At 38.4% G+C, this 20,322-nt stretch overlaps 1 protein-coding gene across 6 annotated transcripts in view; it reads right to left on the reverse strand.

Moving 5' to 3' along the window:
• The window catches only part of KIAA0355 (KIAA0355 ortholog), a 54,291-nt gene that overhangs the window by 23,005 nt on the left and 10,964 nt on the right, over positions 1-20,322 (reverse strand). The window contains exons 2-5 of one of the 6 annotated variants that reach the window (XM_021408742.1): positions 20,200-20,320; positions 14,830-14,944; positions 14,511-14,684; positions 2,916-4,235 (exon numbers count right to left, since the gene is read on the reverse strand). In XM_021408742.1, coding sequence (XP_021264417.1) covers positions 2,916-3,410 — 495 coding nt within the window. In that variant the 5' untranslated portion in view covers positions 3,411-4,235; positions 14,511-14,684; positions 14,830-14,944; positions 20,200-20,320. The remainder of the gene's footprint in view (positions 1-2,915; positions 4,236-14,510; positions 14,685-14,829; positions 14,945-20,199; positions 20,321-20,322) is intronic. The other 5 variants (XM_021408741.1, XM_021408747.1, XM_021408744.1 and 2 more) reach the window with 5 other exon arrangements.

Consider the following 20,322-nt stretch of genomic DNA (forward strand, 5'->3'; position numbering starts at 1 on the left):
AATCAAAGATGAACTGCAGCTACTGCAGGTGTCAACTTGTACCTTTCTGGTGGTGTTTAAAGTATTTCTTAGAATCATTTATGTTGCATATATGATGGAGGTCTTCTGGCTTGCAAACTTCATCCCAAGAAACACATCTCTAGCATCATGATTCTCCTCGTCCTTTACCAGGTAGGACAGCAATCTCTCTCTGAATAACCCTACCAAAAAGGAATTTGTCATTGTGTTTAGGCAGCTGGAAGCAATGTTATTTCTGAGGAGGTGTAGTTTCAGACTTCCCTGTCACTGAGGCAGGTGATGAGTTTAATTAAACAGACGATAAACAAACAGAAGCATTAGATGAGGTTGTAGTGGTAGGTTACATTCTGCCCCACATAAACATCTTGATGGGTGCATGCAATCAATTTTAGTATTTTTTGATACAGAAAATGCACACGCAAAACTGTCAGATTTCAATGCTTAACAGTGATGCCATGCAAATGCCCTGGCAAGCAAATGTTTAAAGAATCTATTGCTTAAGACAACACTACCATTAATAAAATTAACAAGCAAACAGTATAAGTCTTCCAGACTCGATACACCCAATGATCTGCAGTTCCAAGTACCATTCTATACAATGGAGTATAATGGCTTTGGCTTTTTTTCCCTAAACAAACAAAAAAAACCCTCAGACAAAAACATGACACCACAACAGGCTTACTCAGTGGTTTCCCTACTATCCTCATGTTCCTTATTTATACCAGTTCTTCATGGTTTTGGTGATGACAAGCCCTATGCATAATCTGCCTACCCACTGCACAGACCAGGTTGAAATATCAATATAATTATATTAACGATGAGTCATTACTCAAATTGGTGCGCCAGATTATGAGATAGCCCTGTTTCTCATACGTTATTGAAAGTGAACAGAACACTGAATTTTATTTATTTTTAACTATGTAGCAATGCCCTACAGTTTGGGAGAGTGATCTCATATGACCAAAGCACCTCCAAGGAAGACACAATGCTGCTCACTAACAAGAGTTACTTGCAGTATAAACTAGATTCCAGTGGAAGTTGCACCTCTACACTTAAGTATTAGGAGACAAGGGCAATCTAACAAGCTCACCCCAAACAAGACTTCTGAGTTCAGAGGATATTTCTGAGCTGCTACTCAAGACATTGAAATATCTTGTTTCCTTCTCAGACAAAAAAAAAAAATCAATTATGTTCTTCAGTCACCTACTAGAGTAGCTGGAAAAGCAACTTCAGATGCTACTACATTTTCCCCTCATTCCGTGAAAAAATTATGCTGCCTCTCACACTCTTTTCCCCAGTATATCCTGGTGAAGTTGTGCATGCCTTACATTTTTTTCTGCTTCCATTACGTGGATTTGAAATGAGTTTTTAATCCTGCTTCTAGTTTTATGAAGTGTTAACGTTTCACGTAGATCAGGAGGAAAAAAATTTGTTAATTAAAGTTTTAGCATAAATAGTTCAGTATTCAAATCACAGAAGAGCAGATTAGGAGAAGATCTCAAAAGGTCACTCTACTGAGAGAATTTCAGAGTCAATTCTGCTACGTGCAAGTTTAACACACTCTGTAAGGACTTTGTGGTGGAGGCTCCATACCTTTTGTAGGGATCCACTTCAGTGATTCTCTGACATTGCAAAGAGTTTCCACAATACCTGAAATGAATCTTCCCTTCTGAAATTTATGTTCATTAGCTCTTACTCCGTCTTACATGGACGCAAAGGACAGAACACTGCCATGACTTCTGGCAGCTTCTTACATACCTGATGACTACTGAATTTCCTTCTTAGTCTTCTCTTCAGTAAAAGTCAGTCTTTCTGGTTTGTCCTCAGAAGCCCTATTTTCTGGATGTCTGATTACTCCTGTGATGTCCTTCCTGTTGCTCACTATTCTAAGTCATGTAGTCATGCATGGATGCAGTGTTGAATTTAAGGCCACAATAACCAAAGTGAAGAGAGTTTAATGCTTATTTCATGGTTTATGTTGTAGTCATGTTAGAATACATGACAACTGCCTCTTTGCACACTTCTGCACAAATGATTTATTAGACTGTTTTCAAGGTCTAGAAAAGGTATCTTTTTTAAACATAGAGCCAATCTTACTTCATTGCATATTAAGTATAGAACATGGAAAAAACATATTTCTCACTACTAACTTTTATAGTTTCTCAACATGCAGCTTTATGTGAACACTGATGACAAAACACTTCTCCCAAGTGTTCGTATTTCCCCTCAGAATGGCTAATACTGAGAAAAACGTAGTTTAATTCAGAAGATGGCCTAATATCATTAGAAATTAACTAACATGGAACAAGCAGTCATAGGATCACACAACATCCCGAGCTGGAAGGGACCCCCCAGGTTCCTTCGAGTCCAACTTCTGGCTCCACACAGGACTACATAAAAGATTTAAACCATTGTTTGATTTTTAATTATTGAGGTTTGTTAATTTTGGGACACTAGGGTGCTGTGTTTGTTTTGCTTTTATTATTGTTATCATTTATTTTTTAAACTGGTCATAAGTTTTCCCAAATAAGAAAGAGGTGATTGTATTTCTAGTTATGAATTTAAATCTTAAAGAAAACTACCAATTAGAATTATGTCAGTAGTACAATTTAATTACAATTTATTTTATTTCATGAAATCTTTAAACGTAGTGCAAGTCCTTATACAAAAGTAACCACTAAATATTTCATTCAACACAGCTGGGAGATGGCCACTGTAAATAACTTAATATTTTTGAGAACAAAGATAAAATGCTTCTCTTTTTATCAGCATTACTCACAAGTACAAAAGCGAGGCAAACAGAACTCTCAGTGTAGTAGTGATTTTTAAATACAAGTCCAATTAAGAAGGAACAATACAAATTCACATGCAAAACAGAATCCCCCTAAGTAACTTACCTCAATGTCTTGTAGGCTGAATTCTTTTTGATCTTTGAAATTTGCAGCGCCTGCACTCAGTTCCATCAGCATTTTTGCTATTTCTGGTTTTATTGCTGCTGTGAGTCGACTCGCTGCTTCCATGACATGTTCCTGCACGTCTTTCAGTTGCATAGCTGCCTTAGAATAGTGAGAGTTCCTAAATACACTGCTGAAAAGGTCTGTAAGGAAAGTGCTCGTACGGCAAAATACGTTGAGTGCATCCAGATATTTGGAGATTCCCTGCTGGATGTCTGCAATCGGAGTCGTATGGGATACAGGGTGGTTGCAGCTGCCCGCAGCAGCTGAGGAGACCAGGGGAGATGCTGGGGTTGTAGATGCCAGTGGTGCGCTCAGGGTCCTGCCTAGCTCAGGCATTTGATACTGCTGGTGTTGCTGCACTTTTTGCTTGGACCCGCCAAGCAAAAAGCGCCGCTTATAGTCCATTTTGCTTTCTTGTGCACTACAGCAATACATAAGTGAGTGCTTGTCCAAAGACTTCTTGAATTAACAATCACTTGTCAAATTCCTTCCCCAAATATATAGTTATGTACAGTAACAGTGGAGGACTGTGTACATAGGTTTCACAAAAGGCATTTCAAAAAGGCAAGCGTCTGTATAATCTGTATCAGCAGTGAGAAAGGCAGCAGATTTGCTGACTTAGTATTTTCAGTGTTCAGTGCAGCCCTGCTGCAGTTATAAACTGTACTCAGAAAGCAAGCCGAAGTATCTTAATAATGCTCTGTCTGGTTCAGTATTCCACTCTGCGCACAGAAAAGCAGAGAAGTTATCGCCTACAGTTTCTTCATGAGCATATTATCATTACTTGCTGTTAGGTCTACAAAAATTCTGTCAATGCAAATAATATTTTTAGAAGCAATATTTTAATACAATTTTCCAATTAGTAATATCAGGAAAAGTGGAGGAAACCACCGATCAACAGCGATTATAAAAGCAGTGCAGAGGCGCCTTCCTTAAAAAAAGCAAATCCTTATGTCAGCAGATCAAATATCTTCAAATGTCTTGACAGATCCAGTCTGCCAAATTAGTTTACTTGTAGTGTCTCTTCTTAATACTGGAGGGAAAAAAAATCTGGACTCGGTATAGAGAAGACTTCCCAAGTGTAAGCTACTGAAAATTAGAGTGTTTGTTACTGCAAGCCTTCCTCCCCTTTCCTTGTTTGTTGAGGTAGTTGTTTCCGTTGTAACATTAAGTGGTGGTGCTTCCAGACTGCACTTGCCCTCGATGATAGACTCAGAACAAAAATGCACAAATGTATTTGTAAGGCCTCTAGGTCATTTCCTGTGAAAGAGAAAAAAAAAGTTTCAAATGTTACGGAACAAGGAGAAGTATTAAGATTTTAACTCCTGCAGTATCCCAGTACGCTGCACTAGGAACACACTGCTGACAATACGCAAGTTTGAAAAGAAGGGAGAGTTGCACTGACTGTTCAAAAGGCAGTTACAAGCTGGGATCATCATGGTACTAAACTCAACGCTGCTGAATATTTTATTACTAATTCTCCTGTCCTCCTAGATTGTCAAATTTGGGACTAGCAGTTAATCCCCACTGCAACCCTTCTACAGATAAGAACAGCAGAGGTCTGCTAATGCAGTCCTCAGGGGGAGTTATCCCATTTTCTAACCTTATCCTTTTCAAATAATTGAAAAGTCAGTGAAACCTTTTGCCACATACCATATTCATTGCAGAAACCTGAGACCTCCTTTTAGGTAATTTATTAAGTCAACAGACGGCTTTTTTATTATTATTATTTAGCACAACAGCAGATCTGTCTATATCCTGAGATCCCATTTCAGGATAATGTCCTGTACCTATCACAGATGCAAGACAGAACTGCGTCATAGATTGGCCTGCAGCAAACTGACCAGACACAAAAGCAGGGAGGATCCTCTAGCACTGCTCTACTCCTACTGGCAAACTCAGGTTCAACTAGAGAGCCACACTTTCTGGAAAGCGTTTGTAGGAAGGTGAATGGAGCCTGAGTAACAAGAGGGTCAGTTTGCAGCAGGTAGTGGACAAGGCCAGGCTGGAGAAACTAGAGCTTCTGGAAAACGGCATGAAGATCTTCAGGTCCTTACTCTTAGCCTAACACAGCTCCTAACTGGACAGGGTTTAGCATCACATGATCATGTATATAGGTTAGAGTCACATCTATACAATGGTCATAGGATTGCATGTACAGGATCTCATCTAGGTATCTTTATATGTAATTATATATATTTATATAAAAATATGCATATTTATTTTTATGTGAGTTAGGGTGTGAAAGCCCATACTAGTATCCTGAACAATCAACTTCCTCACTTTTGAGTGTAATGTCCCTTTAAAAAAAAAAAACAGCACAGAATCCTCAGTTCATCTGGTCCAAACTAACAAGGTTAGTATTGAACAGTAACTTTTTTTGCCCTCTGAGAACTTTAAAGAATAGTCTAAATTTAATAGATAAAAGTCCCTTTCATTCAACAGCAGTATGTTTCGTTTGCTATTACACTTGAAGCATGAAACCTGTATTAATGTTGTCAAAATGGCTGGGGAATAAAGATTTTTATCTTCAGTCAAAAATTCTTCAGACAGGTGGAACAAAGAAACACTACCAATTTGTTCATGTAATGTGTTTTGACATATGTATGAAACTCAACCTCACAGGTAAAAGAAGGAGAGACACAGCAGGGCAGAACATCATACAGGGAGCCAGGTCATCTCACACCCACTAAAACAGACACACAAGTTTTTCAGGAAGTCACTGCTGCAGATAGTTCTGCTTCTGAGATTTAGAGCAAATATTCTTCTACATTAGCGCTTTAAAAAACATGATAAACAGATAAAACACAGCAGGCATTCCCATATGCATTTGAACATCCCTTATTAAAGTACTTTAAGCTGATTACTTTATTTCCTAATAACTAACTTTACACTCCTCTCAGTATTCACACTGAACGCATCAAAGCGCGGTAAACTCATTAAAATGGAATTTTCTAGAAGGTCTCAATATCATACAAAGAACTGAAAATATTTTCCTTCTTGCTTTACAAGCCTCAGTGCCTTACAGTGGAGAGCAAGATTAAATCATTTGTCTTGACTGCATAAAAACGTAGACAGAACAAAAGAGTTTGTTAATTTATATGCATTGTGTAAGTAAATTGGTGATTATTTTCCCTAAGTAGACATGAATTTCACATTCCAGAAGAAGTTAAAAAATAATCATGCAACATGTGTTAATTAGCACCAGAAGAAGAAAAAGCTAATAAGGAGGAGTTTGAGCTATACAGCACTGAATTATACAAGCACATTAGAGATGCACTATAATTTGGCTCTTCTGATTACACATTGAGCCTTTCAGGAAGCTAAGGCGCTGAACTGATAACACAAACCTGCTACACCCAGAAAGAACACGTGAAATGCAAAGCTGTAGGAAATACAAACACACCATTTTTTTCGATTAACAGACGTTACAGATCAATACGTCTTACAGACAATTTCATAGTCAAACCTGTGTAGTAACACATGCAGTTCTTCAACATTTCACAGGCTTCAAAATTCACTTACAATAAAACCAACACAAAAGTTTAAAGAGGACAGCTTATGTCTTCTGCATCTGTAAAGACATTTATTTGAAGAGAGGAAAGATCTTGACACTTCTGAACACAAGGCATGTGGGGAACACTACATGTATCACATATTCTATAATGAGACTCCAACACGCTATGGATAAAGTAAACACTCTTCCTTTTGTATCTTTCCCTGAAAAAGTGAAGAGAGGACTGTTCCCACGCTCCCCTCTCCCTCCTCAATACTACTGCTGCTCTTGGGGACTCCGTATTATAACAATTTGAACCTTGTGCCACTCCAAATCTTGCTGTATTCGAAAAAAATGCAAAGGATTTCATTCTGGTGATACAAGAACAACATGCTATCTGTCCAACACATAACTGCACGGTTTGTACAAGTATTCCATTTTGTAGGAAACACAAGGATTCAGAAATCAAGTACAGAAGACTGAAAACAGCACACCACAAATGAAAAAGCTGTATTCCTTCCCTATGTAATCAAGGCCAAAACGTTGTTCATATACTACTCAGATTTATGAACAGTACTAATCTACAGCGTAAAGCAAGCTCTGCATCGAATGCCATTCCACTGAAAGCTGCAGAGAGCTACTGAAAAAGCTCATCACCTTGTTTATGCTCTCATTGCAAGGGTTTATTACATATTTGAACTTCCACAGACAGTTGAGCAGACAACTGCACGAGTTGCTCTAACAGTTGTCACATATACATAGAGGAAAAACTGCAAATTGAATTCACTTTCTTGTTTTTTAACAGATTGAGTATCCAAATTTTTTTGTTTTCTGCTTAGATGCTTCCCAAGCAATCTGAACTATTTTCCCCACCTTCACTGATTGCAAGAGACACAAAATAAAATGGAAGACTCTCAGACAAGCAGAATTTGGCACCTTCCAGTTTGTTTTACATGAGCAACATGAGGTCTAATCCCTAATCTGCCCCATATACTATTACCCTGCTATAAGAGGAGGTAACATTTTCTCTGAATCAATAAAGGAAATTAAGTGGAGGAAGTAGTGATAAAATGCACAGGTCTATCATTAGTCAGGCTAGTTTTACAGTTACCGCCAAAGTCCTTGCAGCCAACTTCTTTATCATCTATGTAAATGTTCTGCAGATCGTGCCGGTGTTGCAGTTTAACGCAGCAGCAGCTCAGCACCACACAGCCTGCCACTCACTTGCTGCTTCCCAGTGAGATGTGGGAGAGAACAGGAAAAAAAAGAAGGCAGAACTGGTATGTTATTTATTATGTTTTAAACTGGGTTCTGATCTCAATTTTAAAAACTGCTTGCAAAGGTGGCCTTTATGAAGTTTATTTCAGTGAGCAGGTAATATATACATAAACAACATACACACATCTGAAATACTCAAAAAGAAGCAGCTCAGGCTACAAGTAACACTAAGTATTGTACCTCCTTTAACATGACACACTCCCCAAAACTCAGGATGAGCTTATCTCCACAAGCACCATTCATGTAAAACAATCAAATAAAAAAATAACTAAGTGCAATTAACATTCCCCAAAAAGGTTACTCCAAAAGAAACAACCTGAGTGGCCAGATGACTTACCAGGAAAAGGGCTGAACAAACAAAGTCTACTGTGAGGCCAAAAGGTCAGCGAGCTACCAGTCACAGGCCTCCTGTGAGAGCACACCAAGTTTCATTTACACAAATTTGTGCAAATCCAAAAGTTACTCTACTGCTAAAGAAGTTATTCCACCTTTCAATTCTGCTGCCAGTAATGTGTATAGTGGATACTATTCCTGGCCAGGCTACCCAAAGTCCAGATGTGGTTACTGTCAAAAATAATCTGAAACGATCTTAGATATCTGAATAGCAAACCAGAAGCAGAGGGGTAAGGAAAGCCCACATGCTATTTCTGTAGGACCAGTCTTCCAACGTTCTCACCAGCAGCAGGCTCAGAACTGAAGACGTTACCTAAACAACACAGATTTGTGTATCAGCACCCCGCACTGCAGCTGGAAGCTCACTGGACAGTGGTTATAGCCATTTATTTCAGCGGCCAAAAGCAGGGATCACTAGCAGGGAAGGATAGCTGGCCCAGCCCATGGCCATGAAGCAGGCCCTGCCTTCCTCATCACTGCAAGGGTCCTGTGAGCAAGGACAAGACAAAGGCATGGAAGAGATGACAGCAAGGATGGAAGGGACAATAGCAGGGATTTTGCAGAAAGCAGCACTGAGAGGCCTAATTACATGAAGGCTTCAAGCCAGCAGCGTGCACTACAGCAGAAAGTTCAACAAGAGAAATGGGAAGTTACTCTCAAATGTGGACCTTGCAAATTAGACCGCACCAGCATACTCAAGGCACAAACTAATCATATCAAGTTTTCATCCAGACAGAGAGCCATAGCTGTGGGCAGTGTAAGAGGTGGTTTGTTTTTTTTCCCCTGCTTCTCCTGTTAAGTAGACTAATAATGGTAGATGAGAGTTAAAGTGAACTAGGACAAAATCTGCTAACTCTTTCCTCTAAATAAACTTTTCAGGATCCTAGTAAATTAACAGGTTAGGAACTACTTGTAGGAGTATTTTTCTTAACTGCCTTTTTTCTTCCTGATTTTAAGACAGACATCAACAAAGAAATATCAGATTTTAACTGAGAGTTGATTCATTTTAAACTATTCCAAAGATGGATCGCATCCACAGTAACAGAGTATGTTAAGCATCTACAATACATACTTATTTAAAAACACTAGAAATTAAAACCCATATGCCAGAGATTAAGTATAAAGAATAAGAGAGATCATTAACAGATTTCGTAACCTCAGAAATTCAATTCTGCCATCAACTAGAACATCCCAACTCTCAATTAATATACCACCACTTCTATTAATATTTACGTTGCCTTATCAGTTGTAATGAGAATGTAAAGGAGTTTCTCAGTAGCTGTGTAACACGCTATCTGTAAAAAAGAAACACCATAGAATTAAGCTACATTACAGGGATTGTCATGCAGTTAAAAACATAAGAGTTACAAGAAGAAAACTGTATGTATTGCCGGAAAATTCTAAGTTATGCGTTTTGGAAGAAAGCTTATATAAACACAGCAATAATAAATGCAATGCAAAAAATATAGTATTAGCTTTTGGAACATGATCGACAGTAAGAAGTTACCATAACAAGAGATTACTTCTCATATACTAGTATATTTATGAAAGGCAACAAAAATGTTTCATATTATTAACATTTTAAACTTACTTTCCTGGTAGGAATTCAGTACTTTTGATACGGTCAATTACACTTAGAAGCACTGTCTTTCCCATTCCTCCTTAGTCACATACTCAAGATTTCAAACAATTCACTGTCTTGGCTGAGGAAACACTTTTGGCAGGAGAGGATGCCTGTGCCCATGGCTCAGCCTCCCAGCTGGCACCACACACCACTTAAACCCAGCTGCTTTTGGTCAGGTGCCTGTACTTAGGCTACGAAGCCAGAAGGAAAAACCTGCACTGAGAGCCCTTCTAACAGTGTGAGCTGCAACCACTGGAATATCCAAGCACCTCTTGCGTTTGAAAATCTCCATTTGAGGAGGGCAAAGAGAGAAAGGTGAAGAGAGACAGAAATAACCTATTATACCAATATCACTTTAGCTCTTGCTAGCTCGTGAATTGCTTGTTGGGATTCCTTGTTCGCTGCTTGCCCAGAACAGTTGGAGGGAAAAAAAAACAAAACAAGAATTAGGCAAGCCAATCCTTACCAAGCCCATAAAGCTCCTGCTGGAAACGTCTCCCTTCCAGCATCTACCCTTCCTAATGTTGGCTCACCAGACACTGTAGTCCACTCTCGTGGCTATTCCAGGGCTGAATGGATGTCAACAGCCACAGCACTAAAACTGCTCAATGCTTTCCCTTCCACCACTTGGGGACCACAACTCACAAGACACAATCCACAGGCAGTGGATAGTTACCCTTTGTTTAACTAGACTCAAACTGAGCATTCTATTGAGATGTATATAAATCTAAACAGACCAATTTGTTAATAACAAAAACTGATTTTCTCAATTAGTGGCAAAACAATTACAAATAGAAGCACGGAGATTTATTTAATTTAAGTGGGAGGCTTCAGCAACTTAATTTATTAGCTTGTCAAAGACAAATTTCACTGATGAAGTATCTAATATCTATAGACAGTCTCTGAACTTATTTATTATGTTTTGTCTAGGCCTTCTTCCCCTACAAAATGACCTTCCTAAAATAACAGTTATTTGTGCCAACTTGTGGTTTTTGCACTTGTATTGAAAAATATTCCAGAAGCACAACTATGCTACACATCATAGATGACAAGCAAAACCAAAAATAACCCCACCTCTTGCACCCAAAGAAACAAATCACTAAAGACTTTCTTTTGGAGTGGTTTTTATGACAGACAGAACTGAAGAACATTGAAAAACACCACATTTTCAGAACTAGGTAAGGACTGAAAATGTTGACTACTCAACACCACGCCACCTCACTTGCAAGTGCTTAACCCTTCAGGAAAGGATTCATAGTCTTGAACTATCTAGCTGTACTTCCCTGTAAAATACATATGCAAGGTACATAATCTTCTAAACCAAATTCAGCATTGTTAGTATACTGAATGCATTTTTCCAGGGCATAGCCCCAGAACTATGTCAGGCAGCTTCTCACATTTTAAGTAAAACTTTTAACACAGAAAGGCACTAACTGAAATCTCAGCAGTAAGACATGACAGCGAAAGGAAAAGCTAGTGAAAGCAATGTGTTACACCAAACCTTCTTTCAGACTTGAGTATCTCCCTGAACGTCAAAAATAGATGCCTGTGTCAGATCAGGATCACTGTTTCATTCCTCCCTTGGCAGTAGGTGCTTATCTGGTTTAAGAGCGGGACCAGTTCTCTTTTGAAAGAAAACTGTGTACGAAGAGAAGGAAGATGATGTCCATTCTTGATATGGTAGCTTAAAGCATTTGCAGAAAGCATGAGAAATTACTGTGCAATGTAATTAGCAGCCAGAGACTCGAGACCTGTCTTCAAATCCCAAAATGGTGCACTGAACAGCCACAAGCATTCACACTCTTGCTCTCTCAGGACTGTATAACACGCTAAGATGAACAAAGATTCATGGGACCACAGGGAGAGCTAGCATAAACATCGTAAACTTTCCATAAAAAAGACACAGCTTTGCCTCTCGGAATATATTGTCTACAAAGTTCTTGGATTCTCATCGCTACCTACAGGACTGGTTGGGAAGAGATGCCTGCTGTCTCTGAAAGCAAGCTACTTGCAGTCAAAGTACTGACGGCCATGGCTTCAAGGAAACCAGACAATTTCTGGAAAAGTCTGAGATTAAGTTAACATCTACTCCCTTAAATGGGATTTTTCAGCCACAGATTTCCTTTCCCACTGAAGGGAAGGCAGGAAAAGAGTGAACTAGAGAAAATATTAAATTAAAACTTGTATGGAACAGCAGTATTAGTCGGAGAGGCTTGTACATCATGGTCCAGTTACAGCCATTTCAGGTAATGGACCCCTGATCTTTAGTCTCTCCTTCTAAATCTATGCAGCACATCATACGTTCAGAGATGCACTTAAAAGACTTTTTAAACTGCAGCAGAAGCCACCTATGTGTTTCTTAGTTAAAAGGCAACAGCAAAAACAAGTATTGAGAAAGCAATAATTGTTTCTTAGTTCTCTGCTAAGTACAAAACCAAGGCTTCCCACATTTCTGCAGAAGACTAGCTTTCACTGGAAGCACAACAAAGAACAACAATAAAACACATAGGCAATGTTACAGGCTCATAGTGGACGTTTCCAACCCGGAAGCGGTTTAATCTTTGAGCTCACCTCAGCAATGCACTACAACATATGATTAATTCCAGTGAAGTTAGTGGTATCTCTCACATACTCAAGTACCTTGTTAAATCATGAATTACAGTTTTCTATTATAAACAAATGCCAGATGTATTTTACAGTATTATCAAATGGGACAAGAAGCTTTTAGTACAGATTGTAAAAAGTATGCTAAAGTTTCCCAAATTTTTTCCTCGCCTAAATCTCTTCAACAATTTGCTTTTTGCAAATTGCTTTGAAAAGCCTAGTTACTGCTGAGTCAGTGCAGATGAAGAACTCAGAGAGGGCTCAATGTAGAGCCTTAATTCCTACTTGTTTAAAATGATTTGTTCATGGTCTCAAATACTTCATGAAAAGCTTCTGCATCCATGGAAATAGGAATGATTCCTACCCTTTGGCAAAGTGCTTACAGAAATAATTGAAAGTCTCTTCTTTCAAAGTTGGGTTCTTCAGAGGAAGTTTTCATTACCCCCAAACAAATCATATCTTAAACAAGACTTGAAAAGACAAGTGGGAGTAAGAGCCCAAAACAAATACTACAGTGTTTAAGCATGACATACCACATACATTCCTATATATATACACACGTACACACAAAGGATAGCGTAACTTTATAGGACTGAGGGACTAAAATAAGAGATGAGATTCATTATGGGTAAATTTATCAATGCAAATGTGGGAAAAGCATTTGTAGCTTCACATGGGAAGTGACAGGCTCCAGACTGATCTTGGTGTTACAACTATTTCTGTTAAAATGTCAGACTGATGTTGAATATAAGAGTCAAAAGAGTAAGTCTTACATCAGCAAAGGTGCTTGGGGGGCTGGGGGATGAGGGAGGGGAGGGATACTGGGAAAGCCAGAAAACATAGCTATGTCCCTGTAAATTCATTTTTTACCCACATTTCAAATTTAACATGCCATGCTGGTCTCCATATCCTTCTTTCTTCCACAGGGGTCCCTCTGGCTTAATAACAGACCAACCGCTCAGGGTGCCCTACATGCAACAAATCACTGAAGACAGTTTTAAATATCTGTAACCCTCAAGTTTACCCTGTTCCTGCCTTTCCCTAGGTATCCATTTAGAACCACCATGGAGTTACATAAGGCTGAGTTAAATCAATTGTGAAGTCTGAATGCAGCCATTTATTTTATTTATCTCCTTAATCACTACAACTTAGGGATTATCAGAAGTAGCACATAGCAATGACATCCTATTTACAGCTGCTCTCTGAAACAGCTGATTGAGAAATCAATGAATGAAAAAGTACTTCTGTTAACTTCTAGACAAAGCTTCCAGCCAACACAGAAACTATGCCTCACAAATGCACGGTACTTGCACTTATTAGCATATACATATTTGGAATTTGATGTTTTTCACTGAAATAAATATTCCTAAACTACATTCCTAGGCAGTTTTTAGCAACATCAGAAAGAAAACTAAAACTCAGAGTCGCTTCAGTACCTAATGATTTTAGTAGTGTTGGACAGAAGTAATGTTTAAAGGCAATGAAAATTATAAATCATCTATATGTTTAAAGCTCTTCTGTGAAAATATTTTTGAGTACTAGAAGCACGAGACAGATTATGCACAAAAAATCCCGAGAAGCCTTTGAGATTTTTTTTGCCTGTTTATAGCAAAGATGATGACACGTTTCAAAACATTTGGAGTAACTCAACATCAACCATCTTTCCTTTCCCAAATTACTATGCTGCTTCTAAATTCTCAGTGCTTGCCACAGAATACATCTGCAAAATTCTCTTGATACTAGACTGCATAAAGAAAAAGAAGAATTAAAGCCCTGCAAACATATTTTCTTACCTGCATTAAATATACTAATCTTTGTCTACTTATGCAAATGAAATGGCTATTATTAGCCATTTCCACACGCAAACTATTCACTTTTTCATATTTAGTAACTATATTGTCATTCTATTTCCTTGTGAGTGATGCTTAAGACTAATTCAATATTTACTTGTATTTATTCTCTTCAGCACACATTAGAGGCTTTATCTATTTGAATATTTTCCTTCCCCCTCACCCAGTTCATTCACTGAAATTCTCCTACTTGAGAAGCATTAAGCATTCTGAAATATGAATTTCATTTCCAGAAATAGAAAACAGGAGTACATCATATCAGAAAAACTGACATCAGCACATGCACTTACTGTCTCCTGACAGTTCCAACCATGAGCTTTTTTGTCATCTAGCTAAGGCAGAGATTCATGCCTCCGCAGTACAGCTCCTGTGTTCTGACTTTCTGGTTTACAGGCTTACTGTGCTTGAGTAGCAGCAGATTCATCAGTGTGCAGCTGGAGTTTTGCCCAGGATAACAAACTATTCTGTGCAGAAGAGAGGGACATGATAATTAGGCCTTTCATATCCCTCTCATGTTGAAAATTATGGAATTATCAGAAAACTGTAATCAGGAAAATGTTAAACTAAGGAGAATGTATTTTTATAGCAAATGAACATAATTATGTTTACCATATTTGGGCCCGAAGTTGGCTGGCGATTCAGTCTGTATATAGACAGCAATATCTGATTCACAGTCACAGGATATGAATAAACCAGGACAATCCAGCATGCACAGCAGTCTCTCCTATAACAAAACCAAACATCCATGTGTACATAATGCTACAAATGCATCATACAATACTACTGCAAATCACAATTTCCTAGGTTTTAGTAGGTGAATAGTTTTAACCTTGATTACAAAATCCTTCTTGAACTAATCTCTGTGACAAGAGACTTTTTGAAAGTGTCAAAATGCTTTGCTTCCAAAAAATCTACATTTTTATACATTAAATTATGTAGAAGTAATTTCTGTAGCTGATGAATGAACAGTAGTGACAAGTAATTTGAGTTCCTAAAGATTAAAAACTAGAAATGGCAGCATGCATACTTCATAACCTTTCACTTTTTCTAATCAAAAGAGCTGCTTATGTCTTCAGCACAGTTATTTCCCTCCTCATTAAGACCAGAATTTATAAGTCTTAATTAAATATAGATGAGACTTAAAATAGCACTAACTCATACTGTACAGTCATGGGTCAAAACATGATTAGTTACAAAAGATCAAGTGTAGCAGTACCCTCCCGTTTTTACATTTCTAATAAAAATCAAAAGGGAAAAACATAGCAACACCTTGCCAACTGTCATCTTTTGCCCCCCAAGTACACCCAAAACTCAGTGCTCACCTAGTTCTGCCTAGATAAAAATGTTCAGAGTCACTCAATTTTCTGTAAGTCCCATTAACAACTGGTCCAAACAGAAGTTAAGCACCAGAGACAAAAGCATTCTCCACTTGCCCTTCCTTCTTAAGCAAGCCTGCGTGTTCCAGCAGGTACCACTCTGTGTTTACTACAATGGCAACAGCTAAAATCTTTTCAGACTCCTGCATTTAGTGTCATCTATTAGCTGCTTCAGTAATCTTGCTCTCTATTTGAGTCCATGGAATAATTTGTTGCCTTTTATCCACACAATATACATGTCAAAACGGTCAACTAAAAATTCAAAAAACTGCAGACTGAAAGCTAAGGGCTGTTGGAGCAGTCTTAGGCCTCCATCCACTCATTACACCGACACAGCTGGGAGAAATTTCTGGTTTCTCGGGGACCCCAGGAAGACTAGCTTGATTAAAATTGTCTTCTTTATATTAAAAAAGCAGATGTTGTCAATACGTTAGCAAGCTCCTGTTCTGCTTCTTTTAAGAAATTCACACTCTTAATAATGAAGTTTACCAACTTCATTCAATAAAAATAAATTTACACATTTGGAAAATAAATCTCACGTTCTATAATCAGTGTAGATGCTACTAAGGAATATAAATAACACAACAGCCATTTGCTAACAAATGCATACATGGAATTCCACCGGCACGTCTCAGCAGCACACACAGCTCTGCCAACTTCCAGCTTTAAGCTACTACGTAAGTACACAGCATGGAAAGGCACACAGCAGTCAAGCTGATGTTCAGATAAATACTGATGTGACTTGATGTCAAGTGATTTTCTCTTTTTAAAAAAAGTTGTTAGAAAATATTCCCCAAAGAACTCTCCACATATTTTCCAATAAAATTATCAATTGGGAAATAATTATCTAGCCTAATTTACAACATATAATGCACGGTCAGACCACCTCATCGTGTCCTGAAAGTAGAAGTACTGACAGTTTTATGTAAACAGCTAAGCTCTCATCCTTCTGCATGATTTGTCACCAGGTTATTTATCATGCGCCAAAATTTCTGCACTGAGTTGTGCAAGAAATTTCTCTCCCAGCAGAGGACACAAAGAGATATTTATGCTGGTATAATACATCTTGGAGAAGACATAAATGTAATGTTTTAACCCATAAAAGAAATTAACATGATGTGATCTATTGACTAGAAACCAGAGAACCACATCCATAAGCAAAGCCGAACACTTCAATTTTTCCACATCTTTCTGAAAACTCAAGTGTCCTTTTCCCTCTGAAGCACCTAGTACCATCAGCCCACGATACCACACACACACACATATCTCTGGAAGATCCTAACCTCACACCTCATTAACTAAGCCTCTGTATTTCAATATTCATTAACAGAGCTGATTTCTATTCACAAATGAAGACTGGAAAGATGCCTTTTGAAATATACCTAGTATCTACTGATGTGTCACTTATTTAAAAATAACTACCAAGTGCAAAATGCGAGGCTTACGTTTAGGTGGTTTAAGCCAAATGACACTCCTTCCCAATACCTCGTGTTGGCAAAGGGCTTTCTGCTGCAGAAATTGCGACACAGTAACGCTCTGCCAGCCGTAACACATGGCAAAGATGCCAAATACACTTAAGCAACATTTCATTACCAGCTGATGCATCTACCAGTGATCCGGCCAGACCTCTTACAGACACATTTCCCAAGTGCTACATTTAGAAAAAGCGACCTTTTTGCCACTGGGTCTGTTTGTGTAGAGGGAGCGCTGACAGCCCAGGCAGAACCACCTCAGCAGTACCAAGCGCTGTCCATGACTAATTGGGCAGGGACAAGCGATGGAACGTAGAAGGCTACCGTCCGTAACGCTAGGTGCCCAGGAGACACTTGGCAAATTTTACTTAATATATTACATCCCCCCCAGGCACCATTTTTAGCCTCTGCTGGATTTCCTCCCTTCTCCCCACCCCCCCAGCAGGGCTCCAAACCTTGAAGTAACCTTGTTCTGTTCCCACCCCCACCCCCCCCCCCCCCCCGAGACAGCTCCATGCCTGAAACATAACCTCTAATCTTATTTTCTATTCCTAGCACACAATTCACGACCCTTATCCCAATTTTTTAAATTAAATATTCTGTGTTGCGGACGCTGCTTCCTATAGTTACGATAGTGCACAGACTACACAAGAATTTATAACCATATGCTTCTTGTTGAGGACAATTTTACATTACTTTTAAGACCATTAGAAACACACGGTATTTCTGTATTACAAATTTACAAGCCTCTGAAAAAAGTTTCCTTGCTGCTGCCAATATTCCACTGCAATGAAATAGCTTTATTTGTTGGGAGGTTTAGATAAAGACCTTAAAATACAACAGCACTACATTTCAGAGCAGTCTGCAAAGTGAAGCATGAACTTTCAGCAATGATAGATACTTAGAGAGTATTTGCAGGTACTAAGCTAATGTCTTAAAAACAACAGGGTTCTATTACAAAGCAAGTCTTCTCATCTACAACTATTTAACAAAAGCCGCAGTTTACATTTCCTACACAAAATACATTAAAATAAAACTGGCCTACTGTACTGGATGTCTATCTACATTGCAATGACTTGGTCAAAATTTATAGTTCTAATTAGTTAGCACAATCCATAATCCCCTTTCACATTTTTATCAATTATTTTTCATCTGAATAGTTGCTAGGGTGAAATGTTCCACCATGCACAAATTCTCCCAGAGAAGCACTTTCATACTGAATAATTCCCTGAAGAATGAAAAAATATTTTTCCATCTCCAAAGTGCTGAAAAGCACAAAGTTCCCAGGATGCATCCCTGGCCAGGATATTGCAGTCTGACACAGCCATGCCCTCTGCAGAGCTGCACAATTACAAGAACATGTCTGCATTTTCATCACCACCACACTGACACTCTTCCACCTACCCTAAAATAGCCTATTTCAGTCCTAGAAAACACATCTCCTCAGATAGCTGCAGCAATGTCTACCACTGTTCAGCTGGCCGTGCTTATTCTGTAGTGAAGGACAGATCTGGTCACTTTGCATTAGTGAATACACAGTGAAAGTGGAGGAGAAGAGAAAAGAGTAAATTCCAACCTACCACATACCATAATGTTTGTACCAAGCTAGTCGGCCTTGTTTTGAAAGACTTGGTAATACATAGGTACTGCTTTCCTTTCATTAATCAGAAAATTAGTCAACCTAGAATGATAAGAGCAAAGAAATTGCCCTTCGTGGCTCAAAAATTATTCTCTGAATTACAGTCTAGACATAATCAGCAGAGGGGACAACTTGACTACACAAGTAAAATTAAGAAAAGAGGAATAATTCTTGGACTAAGACATGAAGTGCAACAACAGGCTTTGTTAAATTTATATATGCTATCAATATGTTATACAGTAAGTACAGTTTATTTTGCATTAGTCTGCACGGGCAGTTCTAATAAGTACCATTAGTTTGTTCTACTTTCTCTCTCCCACTCCTTCAGCCTCTATCCTATTCTCAGCAGGGCATCCTTTGAATTTATTGGTAGTTCCACAGAAACTGAATACCACAAGTGGGAGTATAGCCTCTAGCAATTAAGAATAAAAGCAGATAAGTGAACATAAATTAGACTAGAGAAAAACATGTGCAAGAACTTCTTAAGGCAGCAGAGCTAAATTTTGAAATGGACTGGAAAACAATAAATATAAAAATACTGAAGTCTTATCTCATCCACATACTTAGCACATCTGTTTAAACCACAAAGCAGAAGTTAGCCCGAGAACAGGAGCAGCGCAATCAGAAGCAGCCCAACGTGAAATTCCTTCTTAGGTGGCTACTGGGGGAATAAAAAACTGAACTAAAAATAAAAAGACATTGTCAACATAAATGAAAACTTCAAGTCAAGACTGCCTTTCCCTCGGAAAAAAAAGGTGTTGCAAAAACATATTTTGGATGGTAATTTCATCAAGTCTTAAGGTTCAGTGTTTGCAAGCTTTTTTCCCTCCATCCCAAAACAGCTAGAAACTTCTCAAAAACTGTCACTGTGATTCTCATGTCAATGAATGATAGCCACAAAAATTTATCATAGCACTAGGAAACTATTTACCAGTATGTTTTCAAAAAGGATGCTGTTATTCAAATGGAAAAAGAGTATCATACCACTACTGTTCCATAGTTTAAGTATTTCAAAATAGTTCATTCATTAAGCATTTTATTACTGAGCTCTCCATGAAATACATAATTAAAGAACTAATACAACATTGCTTGTCAGCTGTAAATTTCATATTAAAAATGTTTCCCCACCATCTCCATTTCTTGCATGAGAATTACAGAAACGATTCTAAAGTCCTCAGTGAGGACAGTATTAAAAAAGGCTTCACTTTTTCAAAACTGTTTCTACTCCCACCTTGATAACCAATGCGTGACAATGTTAAGTTTAGGAGAAGTATTTCTCTCCCAGCGTTTTCTTCTCTTTTTCTTTAATTTGCTATCCAAAAATTGTTGAGTTCTTAAATGTTGCCCATTCTGTGAGAAACAGGAAGGTATTTCCAAGCACATCCCATGGAATTCTGCCTACTTATAGCTCCTAAATCTGTCCCTGTACGTAGCCTGGCTTTTTCCCCTACCCCAAAATACATTTTCCTTTCAACACGTTTAAATACTTTACCTTCTTTTCCTTACACAGAGAGATGTGCTTTCCGCAGAAGAAAAAGGGCAAACAGCCTGCTAGTGTAGTCACTTCTGCCCAAGTTCTTCCATTGCTAAAGGACCTCTCCTTCCTGTCTAACCT

Source organism: Numida meleagris, chromosome 10, assembly GCF_002078875.1.
Source record: "Numida meleagris isolate 19003 breed g44 Domestic line chromosome 10, NumMel1.0, whole genome shotgun sequence".
Lineage (NCBI taxonomy): Eukaryota > Metazoa > Chordata > Aves > Galliformes > Numididae > Numida > Numida meleagris.